General features: G+C 44.3%; 3 protein-coding genes across 3 annotated transcripts in view; 2 read left to right on the top strand and 1 right to left on the bottom strand.

The window, feature by feature from the left end:
* The window catches only part of LOC310822041 (sorting nexin-8-like), a gene marked incomplete at both ends in the record, with an annotated part of 11,958 nt that extends 11,072 nt beyond the window's left edge, over nt 1-886 (bottom strand). Inside the window, one exon of the mRNA XM_083694330.1 lies at nt 806-886. Coding sequence (XP_083550456.1) covers nt 806-886 — 81 coding nt within the window. The remainder of the gene's footprint in view (nt 1-805) is intronic.
* iqce (IQ motif containing E) lies at nt 662-15,674 on the top strand. The gene is made up of 21 exons (XM_083694221.1): nt 662-1,175; nt 1,383-1,430; nt 1,532-1,577; nt 1,802-1,978; nt 2,342-2,473; nt 2,603-2,673; nt 3,159-3,272; nt 3,416-3,466; nt 11,077-11,147; nt 11,301-11,373; nt 11,491-11,531; nt 11,699-11,850; nt 12,015-12,070; nt 12,373-12,623; nt 12,734-12,841; nt 13,000-13,273; nt 13,362-13,475; nt 14,008-14,129; nt 14,296-14,399; nt 14,574-14,675; nt 14,775-15,674. The coding sequence occupies exons 1-21, from the start codon at nt 1,125-1,127 to the stop codon at nt 14,897-14,899; spliced, it is 2,283 nt and encodes a 760-aa protein (XP_083550347.1). The 5' UTR covers nt 662-1,124; the 3' UTR covers nt 14,900-15,674.
* A 363-nt stretch (nt 15,675-16,037) lies between these two features.
* The window catches only part of ttyh3b (tweety family member 3b), a 30,987-nt gene continuing 29,524 nt past the window's right edge, over nt 16,038-17,500 (top strand). The window contains exons 1-2 of the mRNA XM_083693989.1: nt 16,038-16,207; nt 16,904-17,069. Coding sequence (XP_083550115.1) covers nt 16,944-17,069 — 126 coding nt within the window. The 5' untranslated portion in view covers nt 16,038-16,207; nt 16,904-16,943. The remainder of the gene's footprint in view (nt 16,208-16,903; nt 17,070-17,500) is intronic.

Here is a 17,500-nt window from a genome sequence, read left to right on the forward strand (position 1 = left end):
CAAAACTCATCTCTGTTAGATTATGATTATATGGCTTCAGTCAGACATGAAAACGTTGGTTGGTTGGTTGTTCAGAAGCCAACAAAGAAAAGAGAGAGAGAGAGAGAGAGAGAGAGAGAGAGAGAGAGAGAGAGAGAGAGGGTGAATCCATTAGTGGACATAGAGTACAGGAAAACACTATTGTGTTTGATAGGTTCGGTCACCGGGAAAGGAGGGGCAGGTGTGCATACCTGTAGGTAGACTAGGCGTTATAATGTTATAATGGCACCGTCATTGACTCTGTCTATGTGTGATAATACCACATGACAGAGAGTACTTGTATGGGATATTCATAGGGTGCAAAAAAAATCACGCACATGAACTAGGTGCTTTCAAACATGGATCCAAAGAAAAAAATTCTCAAAGGAAAGAATGACAACTCTCTCCGTGAGAATGACCCTTTACTAAGATGCCAAATCCAACATTGGTCCACATGCACGACATTATTTTTTGCAAGTATTTGTTCTCAACCAAATGCTTTACTTATACAAAATGCAACAAGTTTAAACAAGACGTATTTGACTTTCCACGAAACAACATGGCAATCTTTACTGTCGTAGGACATAATTCTGCGCACATTCAGCGCAGTCAAGACGTTACCGAGTGGACCGAGATGGATCTCTGCTCTTGCTACAAATGTTTCTGGTTGCTAGACGACTGAAATATTGATGCGAAACGGGTGGAAGGATCAAACAACATTGTCGCGAATGAAAACATAAAATAGCAGTTTCCTCAATCTCTTCCAACAACAATGGCATTAGGAGACATTGGAGGTGTCTTTTCCATTGCGCTCATCCTCTCCGACATCTAAACAGTTGCGTTTGATGTAGGCTAGCATAGCTTGCATTCTTATTACTACTGCGAGTGTTTTTATATCGGGGTTTTTTTCTGCAGTTTACCAACACATTTGTGTTTCCAATTCTATGTGGAAGCCAAGGCGGAACAGACAACATAGAACAGAGGCAACCAGTTGAAAATGAAGCCTCGGAAGAGTAAAAGAACACAAGGAGATGGTGTGTTGCGTTGTGAAAAGAGGTTGTCTGCAAGACTAGTTTAATTGGCTTTTGATCTCGTCAACTGAGATTATGTCTGCGGAGGCAAGCGATATCCCCACTGACGAAGACTTCGAGGATCTGGTAAGTTATGTGATGCCAAACTTTCCCATTTTCTTTTGCTATGGACATAAAACAACGAGAAATAGATCATGCACGTTGAACTAATCAAGGATTGAGGGTTGATTGTTTCAATGCAGACAAGCCATTCAATTTAAAATGGAGTGCAATGTAGCCTATTACAGTAACTACAGTATTAGTTCAGATGGTTTTCTCCTCCCTCTTTTCAAGGTCGAGGATGGACTCTCTCTTACTCAATACATGTCCGACTCTGGAAAGGTAAGCAAGCAGACTTCTGTCCAAATAAAGCTGGCTGTCCTCACGTCTTTGCAAACATATTTATCAGAGCTTTTCTCATTATAATCATGTTCTTTCAACAGAGAACCAGGAAAAAGAAAACCTCAGGCAAACCTCCGCTTTCTCCCAGTAAGTTCAGTTTAACTGTTATCTTTGTAATGTCTTCTGATACTCAACAAGCTGGTAGACAGTACAGTGTCATGTACTGTATTTACAGATGATGATTAGGATGTGTGTGTGAATATCATCATATTTCAGCATACTCTAACACCTCTGTGTGTGTGTGTGTGTGTGTGTGTGTGTGTGTGTGTGTGTGTGCGCGTGCGCGTGTGCGTGTGTGTGTTTGTGTGCAGGGTCTCCGTATCTCTCCAGCATGAATATGAACCCCAAGAGAGCAACGCTGGCTGCCTGGCGGCCCCTGAGAGGAACCCAAGGAGGGACACAGGGGGAGAGGGGGAACAGTCTGGGGGAGAGCTCCACAGCACGGACTCCCAGAGAGAGCTGGCTCGCCTCCCTGAACAACGGACACGGTGGGTACAGCTACAGCGGCCTGTACCATAGAAACAGAAGATAGTAGAACAGATATAGCTTGTACCATAGAAACAAAAGATAGTAGGTTATACCATAGAAACAGAACATAATAGAACAGATATAGATTGTACCATAGTAACTGAACCTTGGAACCATGAAAAACAAAACGAGTTGCGAGAATATTATACCACAGAGACGGAGCTAAAGACCCGTAGAGACAGAAAACAAATTTTAAATGTTATTGACGTATTGACTAAATGTTATTGGCTATTTCATCTGCCACCTCTCTCAGTGGTCACTGTTTTTCACAGCCATGTCAAATACCTTGCCCCCCCCCCCCCTCTCTCTCTCTCTCTCTTTAGGCCTGTCCCAGACTGCTAGGTCAGAGTATGATTCCACTCACACCCGCCTCTCCTCCTCTCCCTGCACTCCAGAGTACCTCAAACAGGCCCTAGGCATGAGGAAGCCGAAACACTCACGCTCCTCATCCAACGGTGTGTGTGCGTGCGTGCGTGTGTGTTGTAGGACCTGTGTGAGCGGCACAAGCATGGTGGTTTGATGGTGTGTGTGTGTGTGTATGAGTGCACTGTACTGTATATAAGAGTCCTCTCCTCCTATCCCAGGCTACACCCCAGGCACCCCAGACTACAGAGAAAAGGAGGACATGTACGATGAGATCATCCACCTCAAAAAGGTATAAAGTTTCACATGATTTAATATGAGTTTTTAAGTTCAAGATACTCATGCGTAGCTCCACTAACTGAGCAATGTTCCCATTGACTTCATTGCCATAGTTACATACTGTATATATTATGTGCAGGAGCCGTGTGCAATTTAGGACTCTTTGTTACATGATACATGACCCCTTTCCCTGATTAGAAACACACTGGATTCAGATGAATGTCATGATGAATTCCGATGAATGTTATGATGAATTCAGATGAATGTCACAATGAATTCAGATGAATGTCACGATGAGTTCAGATGAATGTCACGATGAATTCAGATGAATGTCACGATGAATTCAGATGAATGTCATGATGAATTCAGATGAATGTCACGATGAATTCAGATGAATGTCATGATGAATTCAGATGAATGTCACGATGAATTCAGATGAATGTCACGATGAATTCAGATGAATGTAACAGGGTGTGTGTGACTGCCTCCACTATGTAGAGTCTCCAGGCGCAGAAATCAGACAACGATAAGATGAAAGCCAAACTACGGCGTCTGGAAGAGGACAAAACTAAGAAAGACAGACAGATTGAGCAGCTGCTGGAACCCACCAAGGTAAAAAACAAAAAAGAAAGAAAGCTAACTGTATGTCTATGAGCTTCTTTCTTGATCTCTCCTGTCACAGCCAATTGAAATGGCTGCAGCTTTGATTTATGGTGTTGTCTTTTCTCTGTTAATATGATTGGTTTTGCTCACAGGGACCTGAGTACACCCGCAGTTTGGTCGACAAGAAGAGTGAAGGGAGTGCGGTAAGTGTGTGTGGGTGTGGGTGTGGGTGTGGGTGTGGGTGTGGGTATGGGTGTGTGGGTGTGGGTGTGGGTGTGGGTGTGGGTATGGGTATGGGTGTGTGTGTGTGGGTGTGTGTGTGTGGGTGTGGGTGTGTATGTGTGTGGGTATGTGGGTGTGTGTCCACATTGTGTAACAAAAACAGCATAGCCAGTGATTATCTTAAATGCTAATTATTTATTAGAAATTCAAATATTACCTATCGCCTACTTATAATTATACCTACCTATTATACCTATACTTATACTTACCTCTACTAAGATTTATCACAAATAAATATCTTATGAATGCAAGAAAAACATAAATATTTATACTTATCTCAAAGTATTATCTTATACTATGTTTCTAAAAGAGCTTATAAAAATACAATAATATTGCAGTTGAAAATGTCCCACACAAAAAATCTAATTCATTCTAAAGATCAACTAGATGCTTTAAGTCCCCATGTCCACATTTAGTTCTGAGACCAGGCTTGAGATCTGCTCTCATTTCCTGGCTCTTGTGGTCTGGGTGGACCTCTGGTCCACCTCCACTCTCCTTGCCTCTCTTGTCTTGGTTGGACTGAGCACTGCTGACCCTCGGTTTCTTGGAGGGAAGCAGGCTAGGGCAGGGCGGAGTGTCCCCCTCTCCTCTCTCTCTGGAGGAATCCTCCACAAAAAAGCAGGGGAGTGAGGCCTCTGCAAGAGGGTAGTCATCCACCATCCACCAACAGCTCTCTACTCTACGTGCATCGCTAGGAGTCAAGCCCCAAGCTTTGAAGAAAGACGAACAATCTTAGATCGAAGCAACATACACAAACAAAGTGACAAACATTGACTGATCATCAACGATTAGCAGATAGACAGAGCTGGGTCGGTCCTTACCTGTGGGACGGTCATCAGAGTCACTTTGGGGCTCTTCCTCTCTATCAATGGGAGAGTAGATGTCAGAGAAGGAAACGTCCAAGTCGACGTCGCTCTCAAAGAGCCCCTCGTCACTGTTATAGGGGGAGTAGAGCTCTGGGAGACGAGTCCCAGCCTGGCAGGACTGGATGGGGGTGGATAGAGCTGGAGCTGGACTGCAGCAGCGAGGAGTGTGGACAGGGGAATCCCAGGGACTGAACAGAGGCCCAGGGCTCCGCAATCTAGATCTGCCCCGGTCTGTGGACGAAACAGGACAGGGTGTTAGACGGTTAAAGACATTTGAACAACGATTTGAACAACTTTACTCAGACTTAGAAATCAAATCAAATTTGTCACTTATATCGCATACAGTTGTAATAGACAAAGAGAAATGTTTTGGGATCTTGCTCCACGTTCTAAAAACAGCAGCAACAACAATTCAATAATAAGTAATAAAAAGTGACAATGAGGTAAGCAGAGGTAGAGTTCTTACCAGAGGATCGGTCCATTTCCAGCCCCTCTGAACTAACGGGGACGAGATCTGAGAGAGCAAGTTGAGCCAGCAGGGATTGAAGAAGGTTGATCTCAGATTGGTCTCCTCGGCTTCTTACAGGGCTCCCTACTCTTGGCCCAGCAGGAGAGAAGCCCCAATCTGTGGACCAAACAGGACAGGCATTTTAGATGCTCAAATAACTTGCTAAAACAAACAAAACCAAGTAACAAAGATCTTAGTCGATACAGCAGAAAAATAAGGTTCAGCTCTTACCTGAAGAGTCGCTGTCAGAGTCACTTTGGGGCTCCTCATCACTGCTGATAGGAGAGTAGAGGCCTGAAAGAGCAGTCTGAGACCTGTACAACTGGAAGGCTTTGGAATTCATCATCTCACACGATTGCATTCAGCAAGGTTTGCGTAATGAATGTAGCTAATTGTGTCTCTTTGGTGAAAAGAACACAATTGGTATGTTTGGTTCTGTTTCCCCGGGAAATACAGAACAAGATTCCTAGATTTTGATTATGACATCGTTGATGTATGTTTTTAAAAACTTAAATGATGCAAATTGTGTTGTCATTTGAAATATTGTTTTAGCAACCACTCATACAATCTAATGACAATGCAAGGTGAAGAATGTATGATGTCATAATTAAGATTTTGAGGTTGATTTGATACAACTTTATTGTCTATCCAGGGCATCACCAGTTACATAACAACAGCCACATAAAACAAAAAACCCCATAAAATTATCATCATACACCATAAACAATAAACATTCCACATTGAAGAAACTAAATCCTGTCTTGACTAATCACTGCCCGTATTGCATCTGCCCAAATGTCAACCCCCTGTGTTTTGCAGGTTATATTTTAATGACTTCTATTGAAGTGTATCCTACAAAAAACACATTAGTAGTAGTCGTCCATTCTCCCTTCCAGACATTGTATCAGCAGGCGTTATGTGGAAGGCATACTAGTTTAAATGTGTGAAAGTGTGTGTTTTGTTACTGCTGGCCTGCCTGCCTTTCTCTCAGAGAGAGCTTTGTTAAGTGTGTGTTCCTGTCCGGCAGGTTCTAAATTGACTCAAACAGGAGGATCCTCGTGTGTGTGGGTGGGTGGGTGGGGGTGTGTGTGTGTATGTGGGTCTGTGTATGTGGGTCTGTGTGTGTGTGTGTGTGTGTGTGTGTGTGTGTGTGTGTGTGTGTGTGTGTGTGTGTGTGTGTGTGTGTGTGTGTGTGTGTGTGTGTGTGTGTGTGTGTGTGTGTATATGTGTATATGTGGGTGTGTGTGTATGTGGGTGTGTGTGTGTATGTGGGTGTGTGTGTGTGTGTGGGTGGGTATGTGGGTGTGTGTCCACATTGTGTAACAAAAACAGCATAGCCAGTGATTATCTTAAATGCTAATTATTTATTAGAAATTCAAATATTACCTATCGCCTACTTATAATTATACCTACCTATTATACCTATACTTATACTTACCTCTACTAAGATTTATCACAAATAAATATCTTATGAATGTGGCTATGAATGCAAGAAAAACATAAATATTTATACTTATCTTAAAGTATTATCTTATACTATGTTTCTAAAAGAGTATATCAAAATACAATAATACTGCACACAAAAATCTAAATAATTCTAAAGATAAACTGGATGTTTTAAGTCCCCATGTCCTCATTTAGTTCTGAGACCAGGCTTGAGATCTGCTCTCATTTCCTGGCTCTTGTGGTCTGGGTGGACCTCTGGTCCACCTCCACTCTCCTCGCCTCTCTTGTCTTGGTTGGACTGAGCACTGCTGACCCTCGGTTTCTTGGAGGGAAGCAGGCTAGGGCAGGGCGGAGGGTCCCCCTCTCCTCTCTCTCTGGAGGAATCCTCCACAAAAAAGCAGGGGAGTGAGGCCTCTGCAAGAGGGTAGTCATCCACCATCCACCAACAGCTCTCTACTCTACGTGCATCGCTAGGAGTCAAGCCCCAAGCTTTGAAGAAAGACGAACAATCTTAGATCGAAGCAACATACACAAACAAAGTGACAAACATTGACTGATCATCAACGATTAGCAGATAGACAGAGCTGGGTCGGTCCTTACCTGTGGGACGGTCGTCAGAGTCACTTTGGGGCTCTTCCTCTCTATCAATGGGAGAGTAGATGTCAGAGAAGGAAACGTCCAAGTCGACGTCGCTCTCAAAGAGCCCCTCGTCACTGTTATAGGGGGAGTAGAGCTCTGGGAGACGAGTCCCAGCCTGGCAGGACTGGATGGGGGTGGATAGAGCTGGAGCTGGACTGCAGCAGCGAGGAGTGTGGACAGGGGAATCCCAGGGACTGAACAGAGGCCCAGGGCTCCGCAATCTAGATCTGCCCCGGTCTGTGGACGAAACAGGACAGGGTGTTAGACGGTTAAAGACATTTGAACAACGATTTGAACAACTTTACTCAGACTTAGAAATCAAATCAAATTTGTCACTTATATCGCATACAGTTGTAATAGACAAAGAGAAATGTTTTGGGATCTTGCTCCACGTTCTAAAAACAGCAGCAACAACAATTCAATAATAAGTAATAAAAAGTGACAATGAGGTAAGCAGAGGTAGAGTTCTTACCAGAGGATCGGTCCATTTCCAGCCCCTCTGAACTAACGGGGACGAGATCTGAGAGAGCAAGTTGAGCCAGCAGGGATTGAAGAAGGTTGATCTCAGATTGGTGTCCTTGGCTTCTTACAGGGCTCCCTACTCTTGGCCCAGCAGGAGAGAAGCCCCAATCTGTGGACCAAACAGGACAGGCATTTTAGATGCTCAAATAACGTGCTAAAACAAACAAAACCAAATAACAAAGATCTTAGTCGATACAGCAGAAAAATAAGGTTCAGCTCTTACCTGAAGAGTCGCTGTCAGAGTCACTTTGGGGCTCCTCATCACTGCTGATAGGAGAGTAGAGGCCTGAAAGAGCAGTCTGAGACCTGTAGAACTGGAAGGCTTTGGAATTCATCATCTCACACGATTGCATTCAGCAAGGTTTGCGTTACGAATGTAGCTAATTGTGTCTCTTTGGTGAAAAGAACACAATTGGTATGTTTGGTTCTGTTTCCCCGGGAAATACAGAACAAGATTCCTAGATTTTGATTATGACATCGTTGATGCATGTTTTTTAAAAACTTAAATGATGCAAATTGTGTTGTCATTTGAAATATTGTTTTAGCAACAACTCATACAATCTAATGACAATGCAAGGTGAAGAATGTATGATGTCATAATTAAGATTTTGAGGTTGATTTGATACAACTTTATTGTCCATCCAGGGCATCACCAGTTACATAACAACAGCCACATAAAACAAAAAACCCCATAAAATTATCATCATACACCATAAACAACAAACATTCCACATTGAAGAAACTAAATCCTGTCTTGACTAATTACTGCCCGTATTGCATCTGCCCAAATGTCAACCCCCTGTGTGTTGCAGGTTATATTTTAATGACTTCTATTGAAGTGTATCTTATAAAAAACACATTAGTAGTAGTCGTCCATTCTCCCTTCCAGACATTGTATCAGCAGGCGTTATGTGGAAGGCATACTAGTTTAAATGTGTGAAAGTGTGTGTTTTGTTACTGCTGGCCTGCCTGCCTTTCTCTCAGAGAGAGCTTTGTTAAGTGTGTGTTTTGTTACTGCTGGCCTGCCTGCCTTTCTCTCAGAGAGAGCTTTGTTAAGTGTGTGTTCCTGTCCGGCAGGTTCAAAATTGACTCAAACAGAAGGATCCTCGTGTGTGTGGGTGGGTGGGTGGGGGTGTGTGTGTGTGTATGTGGGTCTGTGTATGTGGGTCTGTGTATGTGTGTGTGTGTGTGTGTGTGTGTGTGTGTGTGTGTGTGTGTGTGTGTGTGTGTGTGGGTGTGGGTGTGGGTGTGTGTATGTGGGTGTGTGTCCACATTGTGTAACAAAAACAGCATAGCCATTGATTATCTTAAATGCTAATTATTTATTAGAAATTCAAATATTACCTATCGCCTACTTTTAATTATACCTACCTATTATACCTATACTTATACTTACCTCTACTAAGATTTATCATGAATAAATACTTATTAATGCAAGAAAAACATAAATATTTATACTTATCTTAAAGTATTATCTTAAACTATGTTTCTAAAAGAGCTTATAAAAATACAATAATACTGCAGTTGAAAATGTCCCGCACAAAAAAATCTAAATAATTCTAAAGATAAACTGGATGTTTTAAGTCCCCATGTCCTCATTTAGTTCTGAGACCAGGCTTGAGATGTGCTCTCATTTCCTGGCTCTTGTGGTCTGGGTGGACCTCTGGTCCACCTCCACTCTCCTTGCCTCTCTTGTCTTGGTTGGACTGAGCACTGCTGACCCTCGGTTTCTTGGAGGGAAGCAGGCTAGGGCAGGGCGGAGGGTCCCCCTCTCCTCTCTCTCTGGAGGAATCCTCCACAAAAAAGCAGGGGAGTGAGGCCTCTGCAAGAGGGTAGTCATCCACCATCCACCAACAGCTCTCCACTCTACGTGCATCGCTAGGAGTCAAGCCCCAAGCTTTGAATAAAGACGAACAATCTTAGATCGAAGCAACATACACAAACAAAGTGACAAACATTGACTGATCATCAACGATTAGCAGATAGACAGAGCTGGGTCGGTCCTTACCTGAGGGACGGTCGTCAGAGTCACTTTGGGGCTCTTCCTCTCTATCAATGGGAGAGTAGATGTCAGAGAAGGAAACGTCCAAGTCGACGTCGCTCTCAAAGAGCCCCTCGTCACTGTTATAGGGGGAGTAGAGCTCTGGGAGACGAGTCCCAGCCTGGCAGGACTGGATGGGGGTGGATAGAGCTGGAGCTGGACTGCAGCAGCGAGGAGTGTGGACAGGGGAATCCCAGGGACTGAACAGAGGCCCAGGGCTCCGCAATCTTGATCTGCCCCGGTCTGTGGACGAAACAGGACAGGGTGTTAGACTGTTAAGACATTTGAACAACGATTTGAACAACTTTACTCAGACTAAGAAATCAAATCAAATTTGTCACTTAATGTTTTGGGATCTTGCTCCACGCTCTAAAAACTGCAGCAACAACAATTAAATAATAAGTAATAAAAAGTGACATAATGTGACAATGAGGTAAGCAGAGGTAGAGTTCTTACCAGAGGATCGGTCCATTTCCAGCCCCTCTGAACTAACGGGGACGAGATCTGAGAGAGCAAGTTGAGCCAGCAGGGATTGAAGAAGCTTGATCTCAGATTGGTCTCCTCGGCTTCTTACAGGGCTCCCTACTCTTGGCCCAGCAGGAGAGAAGCCCCAATCTGTGGACCAAACAGGACAGGCATTTTCGATGCTCAAATAACTTGCTAAAACAAACAAAACCAAGTAACAAAGATCTTAGTCGATACAGCAGAAAAATAAGGTTCAGCTCTTACCTGAAGAGTCGCTGTCAGAGTCACTTTGGGGCTCCTCATCACTGCTGATAGGAGAGTAGAGGCCTGAAAGAGCAGTCTGAGACCTGTAGAACTGGAAGGCTTTGGAATTCATCATCTCACACGATTGCATTCAGCAAGGTTTGCGTTACGAATGTAGCTGATTGTGTCTCTTTGGTGAAAAGAACACAATTGGTATGTTTGGTTCTGTTTCCCCGGGAAATACAGAACAAGATTCCTAGATTTTGATTATGACATCATTGATGCATGTTTTAAAAAACTTAAATGATGCAAATTGTGTTGTCATTTGAAATATTGTTTTAGCAACAACTCATACAATCTAATGACAATGCAAGGTGAAGAATGTATGATGTCATAATTAAGATTTTGAGGTTGATTTGGTACAACTTTATTGTCCATCCAGAGCATCACCAGTTACATAACAACAGCCACATAAAACAAAAAAAAAACATAAAATCATCATCATACACCATACACAACAAACATTCCACAGTGAAGAAACTAAATCCTGTCTTGACTAATCACTGCCCAAATGTCAATCCTGTGTGCTGCAGGTTATATTTTAATGACTTCTATTGAAGTGTATCTTATAAAAAACACATTAGTAGTAGTCGTCCGTTCTCTTTTCCAGACATTGTATCAGCAGGCGTTATGTGGAAGGCATACTAGTTTAAATGTGTGAAAGTGTGTGTTTTGTTACTTCTGGCTTGCCTGTCTTTGTCTCAGAGAGAGTTTTGTTAAGTGTGTGTTCCTGTCCGCCAGGTTCTAAATGGACTCAAACAGAGGATCCTAAAACTGGAGCAACAATGTAGAGAGAAAGAGAACACTTTAACGTAAGATTTATCTATCTATCCATCCATCCATCTGTCCATCTATCCATCTGTCCATCTATCTATCCCTGTTTATAAATACAACATTTCATACTAACATTACTATCATATTGTACTATCTTATCCTCACCATCCTTGTCTTTTATGTCATCACAGCAAACTACAGAGTGAGCTGAGGACTACAAACATGCAGGAGTTGAAGATCACAGTGGAAACCTACTTTGAGGAGGTGAATCTTACATCTGTTAAACCCCTGCTGTTGGGTTAAGACTGGGACTGGGGTTGTGTTGATGTGTATAGAAGCACAAAGCCTGCCTGGTCTAAATGTGTGGGTTCTGTTTTTCAGATTCACAGATTGAGGATGTTATTAGAAACGGCAGAGAAAAGGTGTGTCATAATAGCAGATGTCTGTGATAACAGCAGGTGCTATTTCAGAATATTACACTGCTTCTCATTTGGTCTCTATTTCTGTCCATTTGCTTGGTTTCTCACACTCTTTTTTCTCTCTCTCTCTCTCTCTCTCTTTCTCTCTCTCTCTCTCTCTCCGTCTGCAGTAGCAGGGCTGAGAGTAAGGGTTCTCAGAGGCAGCAGAAGGTTCTAAGTTCCACGGTTCTTCGTCTGACGGAGAACCAGAAACAGCTGCAGCAGGAGAACCACACACTGAGAGAGGAGCTCAACACTGACAGCCCTGCCGGTGGGGTTAAAGGTCAGCTAAACACACACACACACACACACACACACACACACACACACACACACACACACACACATTCCCAGGTTGTACTTCCCACTGTATGTTGAGTCTGAGTCAGTTCCCCTCTATGTTGTCATCAACATTTATCTGGGAACTTGAACTGTGTTTGTCTCCAGGCTACAGAGAGTGGAGCAAGCAGAGACTGTTGAGACGACTGATAGAACTGGAGAGGGTGAGTGGCTTTGTTACACACACACACACACACACACACACACTCACACACACTTACGCACACACACACACACACACTCAAACGCACACACACACACACACACACACACACACACACACACGCACACACACACACAAACACACAAACGTGCACACACACACACACACACACACACACACAAACACACAAACGTATACACACACACACAAACGTACACACACACACACACACACACACACACACACACACACACACACACACACACACACACACACACTGCTGACTCTCTCTTCATTTTCTAGAGACTAGAAGAGGGGAAAAAGGCTCCTGTCTCAGGGAAGAGGAGTAGATTGGACAGAAGTGTCCAGACAGATCACCTGACCACGCCCACCCAGACTGAGGATGTCCCTCGGGAGGTGACCGTATCGAAAGAGCCGGAGGTCGCCGTGGGGACAGCCCCAGTGGACGGGGAGGAGCTTCTCCGTTCGCGGGGGCGTGTCAGCCAATTGGAAAAGGAGAGGGGGGAGCTACAGGATACGCTGACCAATAGAGAGTAAGAGAGCTGTTACTGATAGCCCACGGCATTGCATTATGGGAAATGAAGTCAATATTATTATTTTTATTATTATTATTATTAAGTATTGGGGATTTTTTTCTTTTTAGTGAGGAGGTGAAGCGATTGACAGAAGAAAGAGAGAAAGCGAAGGGAGAAGCGGTGAGATGGAAGGATGAACAAACGAAGGAACGTGAAAAGGAAACACGACAGCACAAGTAGGAATCAATGCACACATGATCAACAACACTCAGTTAAGCTCCAATGTCTCTCACTTTAGCGGCTACAGTGGTTACTGTAACAGGCTCGCGGTTGCCGTGGCGTGCCGCAAAGTTTCTCTGGAAACCCTCTCTAGTCGTATCTGTGTCATTCCCAGGCAGGAGATGGAACGGCTGTCTTTGAGGATACAGACCCTGGAGGGGAGACTGGAGAGGGAGGGGAAGAAGAACGTCCGTTCCTCAGAGGAACCTTCACCCCCATCCCCTCCGGAGAACCAGGAACAGAACCCGAGCCAGGAGAACCAACCAGAGAACCAAAGGGAGGGAGAAGGGGAGAGAAGGGAAGAGGAGGAGGGGGAGGAGGAAGAGAGGGAGGAGAGAGAGAGGGCGGCCAGGGTGATCCAGAGACAGTGGCTGGAGCACAGAGACAGGGTAACTAACACCACTCCTGTCAAAGCAGACGTTACGTTCCACCTGTGAAAATCCTTCGAACATGTGTCCCTGATCTCTCCCTCTCCAGGACACAGTGTTACTCCAGTCTGCTTTAAGAGGACATCTCCTCAGAGAGAGACAGCTAACTCACCTCAGGAACCTGCAGGCGCAGGGAGACACACACGTCAGCAATCACGACAAGGTAATACACACACACACACACACACGTGCATACACGCAAGCACACGCACACACACACACACACACACACGTGCATACATGCAAGCATACACACACACACACACACACACACACACACACACACACACACACACGTGCATACATGCAAGCATACACACACACACACACACACACACACACACACACACGTGCATACATGCAAGCATACACACACACACACACACACAGTAAATCATTTAAGAGATTTAGCACTCTCTCCTATCTAGTGGCACTTACAATAACTCATTCAGATACAGACGCTGACACAACCACATAGGAGCATTGTAAAAGTGCATTGTATAACGCAATGGCTCATTGACACAGAGATGCAGTTCAGTTAAATAGCCACTGGGTGGCAGTGTTGTATCTGCACAAAATGACCAAAGGTCATCTGTACTTGGGATTGATGATACACTTTGATGTTGTAATTACAGTACTTATCACCCTCCTCTCTCTCTCTCCCTCTCTCTCTCCTATTATGTCTTCCCTTACAGGGCGGCCAGTCAGTTTGCAGCAGTGATGTAACTTCCTCTGTGGAGGGTGATGGGGGTGCAGAGGTTGCTGTGACGCTGATACAATCTGTGTTTAGGGGCCACCTGACACGCAGTGGCCTGAGGTGAGACACACACACACACACACACACACACACACACACACACACACAAACCCAACTAATAGTTTGTTATTGGATAATAACATTTGAATTGAATTTACAACTCGAACCATCTTCAACGCCTAGTTGTATGAGGACAGTAACACTACTTGTGTGTCTGTGGTTACAGTGTAACTGTGGCTGAGTCTCCTGCACCCCCTCCCTGTAGAGAGAGCTCTGTACCCACCCCAGCCCCCAGAAGAACCCACCCAGCACACACACACAGCAGCACAGGTAACAACCCCCCCCCACCACCACCACACACACACACACACACACAGCGAGATGATACTTCTGATAAGAGAGCAGACATCTGATTGGCCGAGCCTTATGATGTGTGTGTGTGTGTGTGTGTGTGTGTGTGTGTGTGTGTGTGTGTGTGTGTGTGTGTGTGTGTGTGTGTGTCAGGTCCTATAGGTCTCTCTGTCAGTAATGAGGAGATCACTGAGCTCAGTGAAGACCCCTGGCCTGTGTCCAACACCTTCTCCTTTAAGAAGAAACTCACACCAGGTGAGTGTGTGTGTGTGTGTGTGTGTGTGTGTGTGTGTGTGTGTGTGTGTGTGTGTGTGTGTGTGTGTGTGTGTAAACGTGGTCTCCTTTCTGTTGTAGCCCAATTGGAGCTCCATCCCCGGCCTGACTCTGAGGTTGCCAAGGCGATGGACTCCGATGATTCAGACGACATCATCGTATCACCGTCACGTCCCCTGAGACACAGGGACAGCTCCTACTTCTAGGCCTGTCACAATGCACTGTGGGATACCTTTATGTTCACTGAGTCTGTGTGGAGCAGAGGTGGTTCGTGGTGAGCAGGCTAACCTTGCCTGACATATGCTCAACAAGCTAGTGTCTGGGCTTTAGCTTAGAGGGCTAACGCGGTACTGAAACATACAGATGGCCGGGGGTTTGATACCCGATTGGTCACATTCCCAAGCGTGTAACTATCGGTATCTGTGTTTCAGAAATCATGTTCGTGCAAGAAATCATGTTAACAGTTTATCAGTGACCATGTAAACAAGACTGGGACTTTGAGAGATAGCAGCCTCCTATAAGCATATATAAGCATTGAGGCCTGAACGCTTTACATTGACTCTCAAACAATAACCAACAACAATATGATTAGAGAGGCCTAGTGCATCTTGAGTTACTGTTTTTTATGTTGCCAAAAGTGCCTGCGTGGTGGTTGTATGCTTGAATATTGATTGAATAATGGAGGCGAAATTCGATAGATTTTTTTAATGAGTTTATTGTCGAATGATCGAGGTAATGCCGATGGACAGAAGCACTGTGCGAATTCAAACTGTGAAATCATTGTAATGATATTCTGCTGCAATATTACGCTCAGAGAATATGCAGATGGAATGTGTATGTCCAGTTTGTCAATATGCCAATAATGAGTGTGTGTGAGTGAGTGAGTAAATATAGTTTTTAATCGTGCCTTGAGTTGTCTGATTTTGACTGATGTATGGTTTGTTGCGATAAAATCCAATAAACTAAATTGTATTTCTATCAGATTGAATATCTTTTTTCTCTGTTCTTATTATAGCTGACAGTTTTGTTTAAATTGCTCGTATTTCGATGAAAAGGTGTTTTGACTTTTGAAGTGATAGATGTCTTGACAAGATAGAATGCACAGAAGGAATGAGCCCAGTAAGGTGCATTACCATCCATCCGTCGTCAGGGGGGTCTGCGTATTTGCGCATTCGACCACGGGTCCTATTCGCTCTGAAGAGGTTTCCACACACACACACACACACACACCACAGTGATCTATTTGCAGAGCAAGCTGCAGCGAAGCCCCGTCCTTCTGGGCTTTTAAAACACGGTGTTTGTTTCACGCTCCAAATCCGTCAAACGCGAACAATGTAGGCAACGACCTAGACGGCGACGGTTCATCTTTTGGGAGGACATTTACGACCAAAAACTTAACCGAGTCGTTGAACGGAGAAGAATATCGCCTAATCATTTGATTGGAGGTCAACGAGTTAAACCCGAAACAATTCGCCTCCTGGAATCCAGAAGAAGGGGATGTTTGCTCGCAAAATGTAAGCTCATTTCGAAAGTAACCCCTTTTGAATGTGGATATATAGGCTCGGTGAACGATGAGGTTATTGTTGTCAAGGGCTGCGGTCTTGCAGTTCAACCGCGGATCTCTGTGGACAATAGATAAAAAAGCTGTACGATCTAGACGCGTCGGGTGAATTGAAAATGTTTTCCTTGCTGCATCCGCTAGGCTTGGGTAGACAAGCGGCCACTGTAAGCCGAGAGAGGCTTGTTTAGGCAGAGAGGTTGTATTGCTCGGAGCGCAATCGGGCATTTTTCTCCCCTTGCCTTTCTTGGCGACGCGGTGAGAATGCGGTTTAGGACAAACTGCAGAATAACCCGATCACTACGGCAGTTGGAATCACCGAAACGAGGGAATGAAAATGTTGCAAAGATTTGGGGGGCAATTCTACTGCTGTCAATCCGTTATCGAATCAGAATATACCAAACGCGTATTGGTTTGATAACGCATGTATGTATATAGGCTATGTGGCTTTGGTAGATATAATAGTGGAATAATAAGGTAATATAGGCCATATGCATCCACAATTTGAGTTGATGGAAGCATCGCATCATCTACAATAGCCTCTGCAACAACCTTATGAAACCCTATTCCACGGTCCAAGTGCAGAATTGTGTGCGTGGGCGTTTTTCGCTGCCCGATAACTAGAAAGAGCATTATTATTATTATTTTACAGTGTGAAGAATTTGGAGTGACACCCGTCTGTTGCTGTGACAATGGCAGCTGTCGTAAACTATTCCCCTCCGTGGTGGGTGAATCTCCTCCACCGCCTCCCCCACTTCAACCTGCAGTTCGAACTCGTCAGCGATGATTTCAGACCTGAGGACACCGAGTATCAGAAGGTAGGTTGGGAGTACACACACACACACACACACACACACACACACACACACACACACACACACACACACAGAGAGTACCTGCAACAGACGCATCAAAATAGGCATACCCAAAAAAACATTTAATCAATGGTAAATATGAGTCAATTTGACCTCAAATACAATATAGCCTTGCTATCAGCCTTACACTACTCTGCTGGGAATCCCTATTTTAATTGAGAATTGATTTGGCCCATTTTTACTGCAACAATTTGACAGATGATTCTAGTTCCCATGCCCAGTAGGACCCTAGAATAACATATTACTTTACAGAGGTGTAAAGAGGACCCTGTTCTGGGGGCTACAGACAGGGTGAGGCCAGGTGTATGAGATTGGGTCAGTGTGTGTGTGTTTGTCTATCTATCCTGGGGCTACAGATAGTTGGTGGGTGCACC

Source organism: Argentina silus (genome assembly GCF_951799395.1).
Source record: "Argentina silus genome assembly, chromosome: 22".
NCBI classification, from domain to species: domain Eukaryota; kingdom Metazoa; phylum Chordata; class Actinopteri; order Argentiniformes; family Argentinidae; genus Argentina; species Argentina silus.

What these genes read in the sequence shown, in the direction of transcription:
- iqce (XM_083694221.1), top strand. Translation starts at nt 1,125, where the DNA reads ATGTCTGCGGAGGCAAGCGATATCCCCACTGACGAAGACTTCGAGGAT. An exon ending in CAAACCTCCGCTTTCTCCCA is followed by an intron (nt 1,578 to 1,801) that starts GTAAGTTCAGTT and finishes GTTTGTGTGCAG; the next exon opens with GGTCTCCGTATCTCTCCAGC. An exon ending in GAGAAAGAGAACACTTTAAC is followed by an intron (nt 11,148 to 11,300) that starts GTAAGATTTATC and finishes ATGTCATCACAG; the next exon opens with CAAACTACAGAGTGAGCTGA.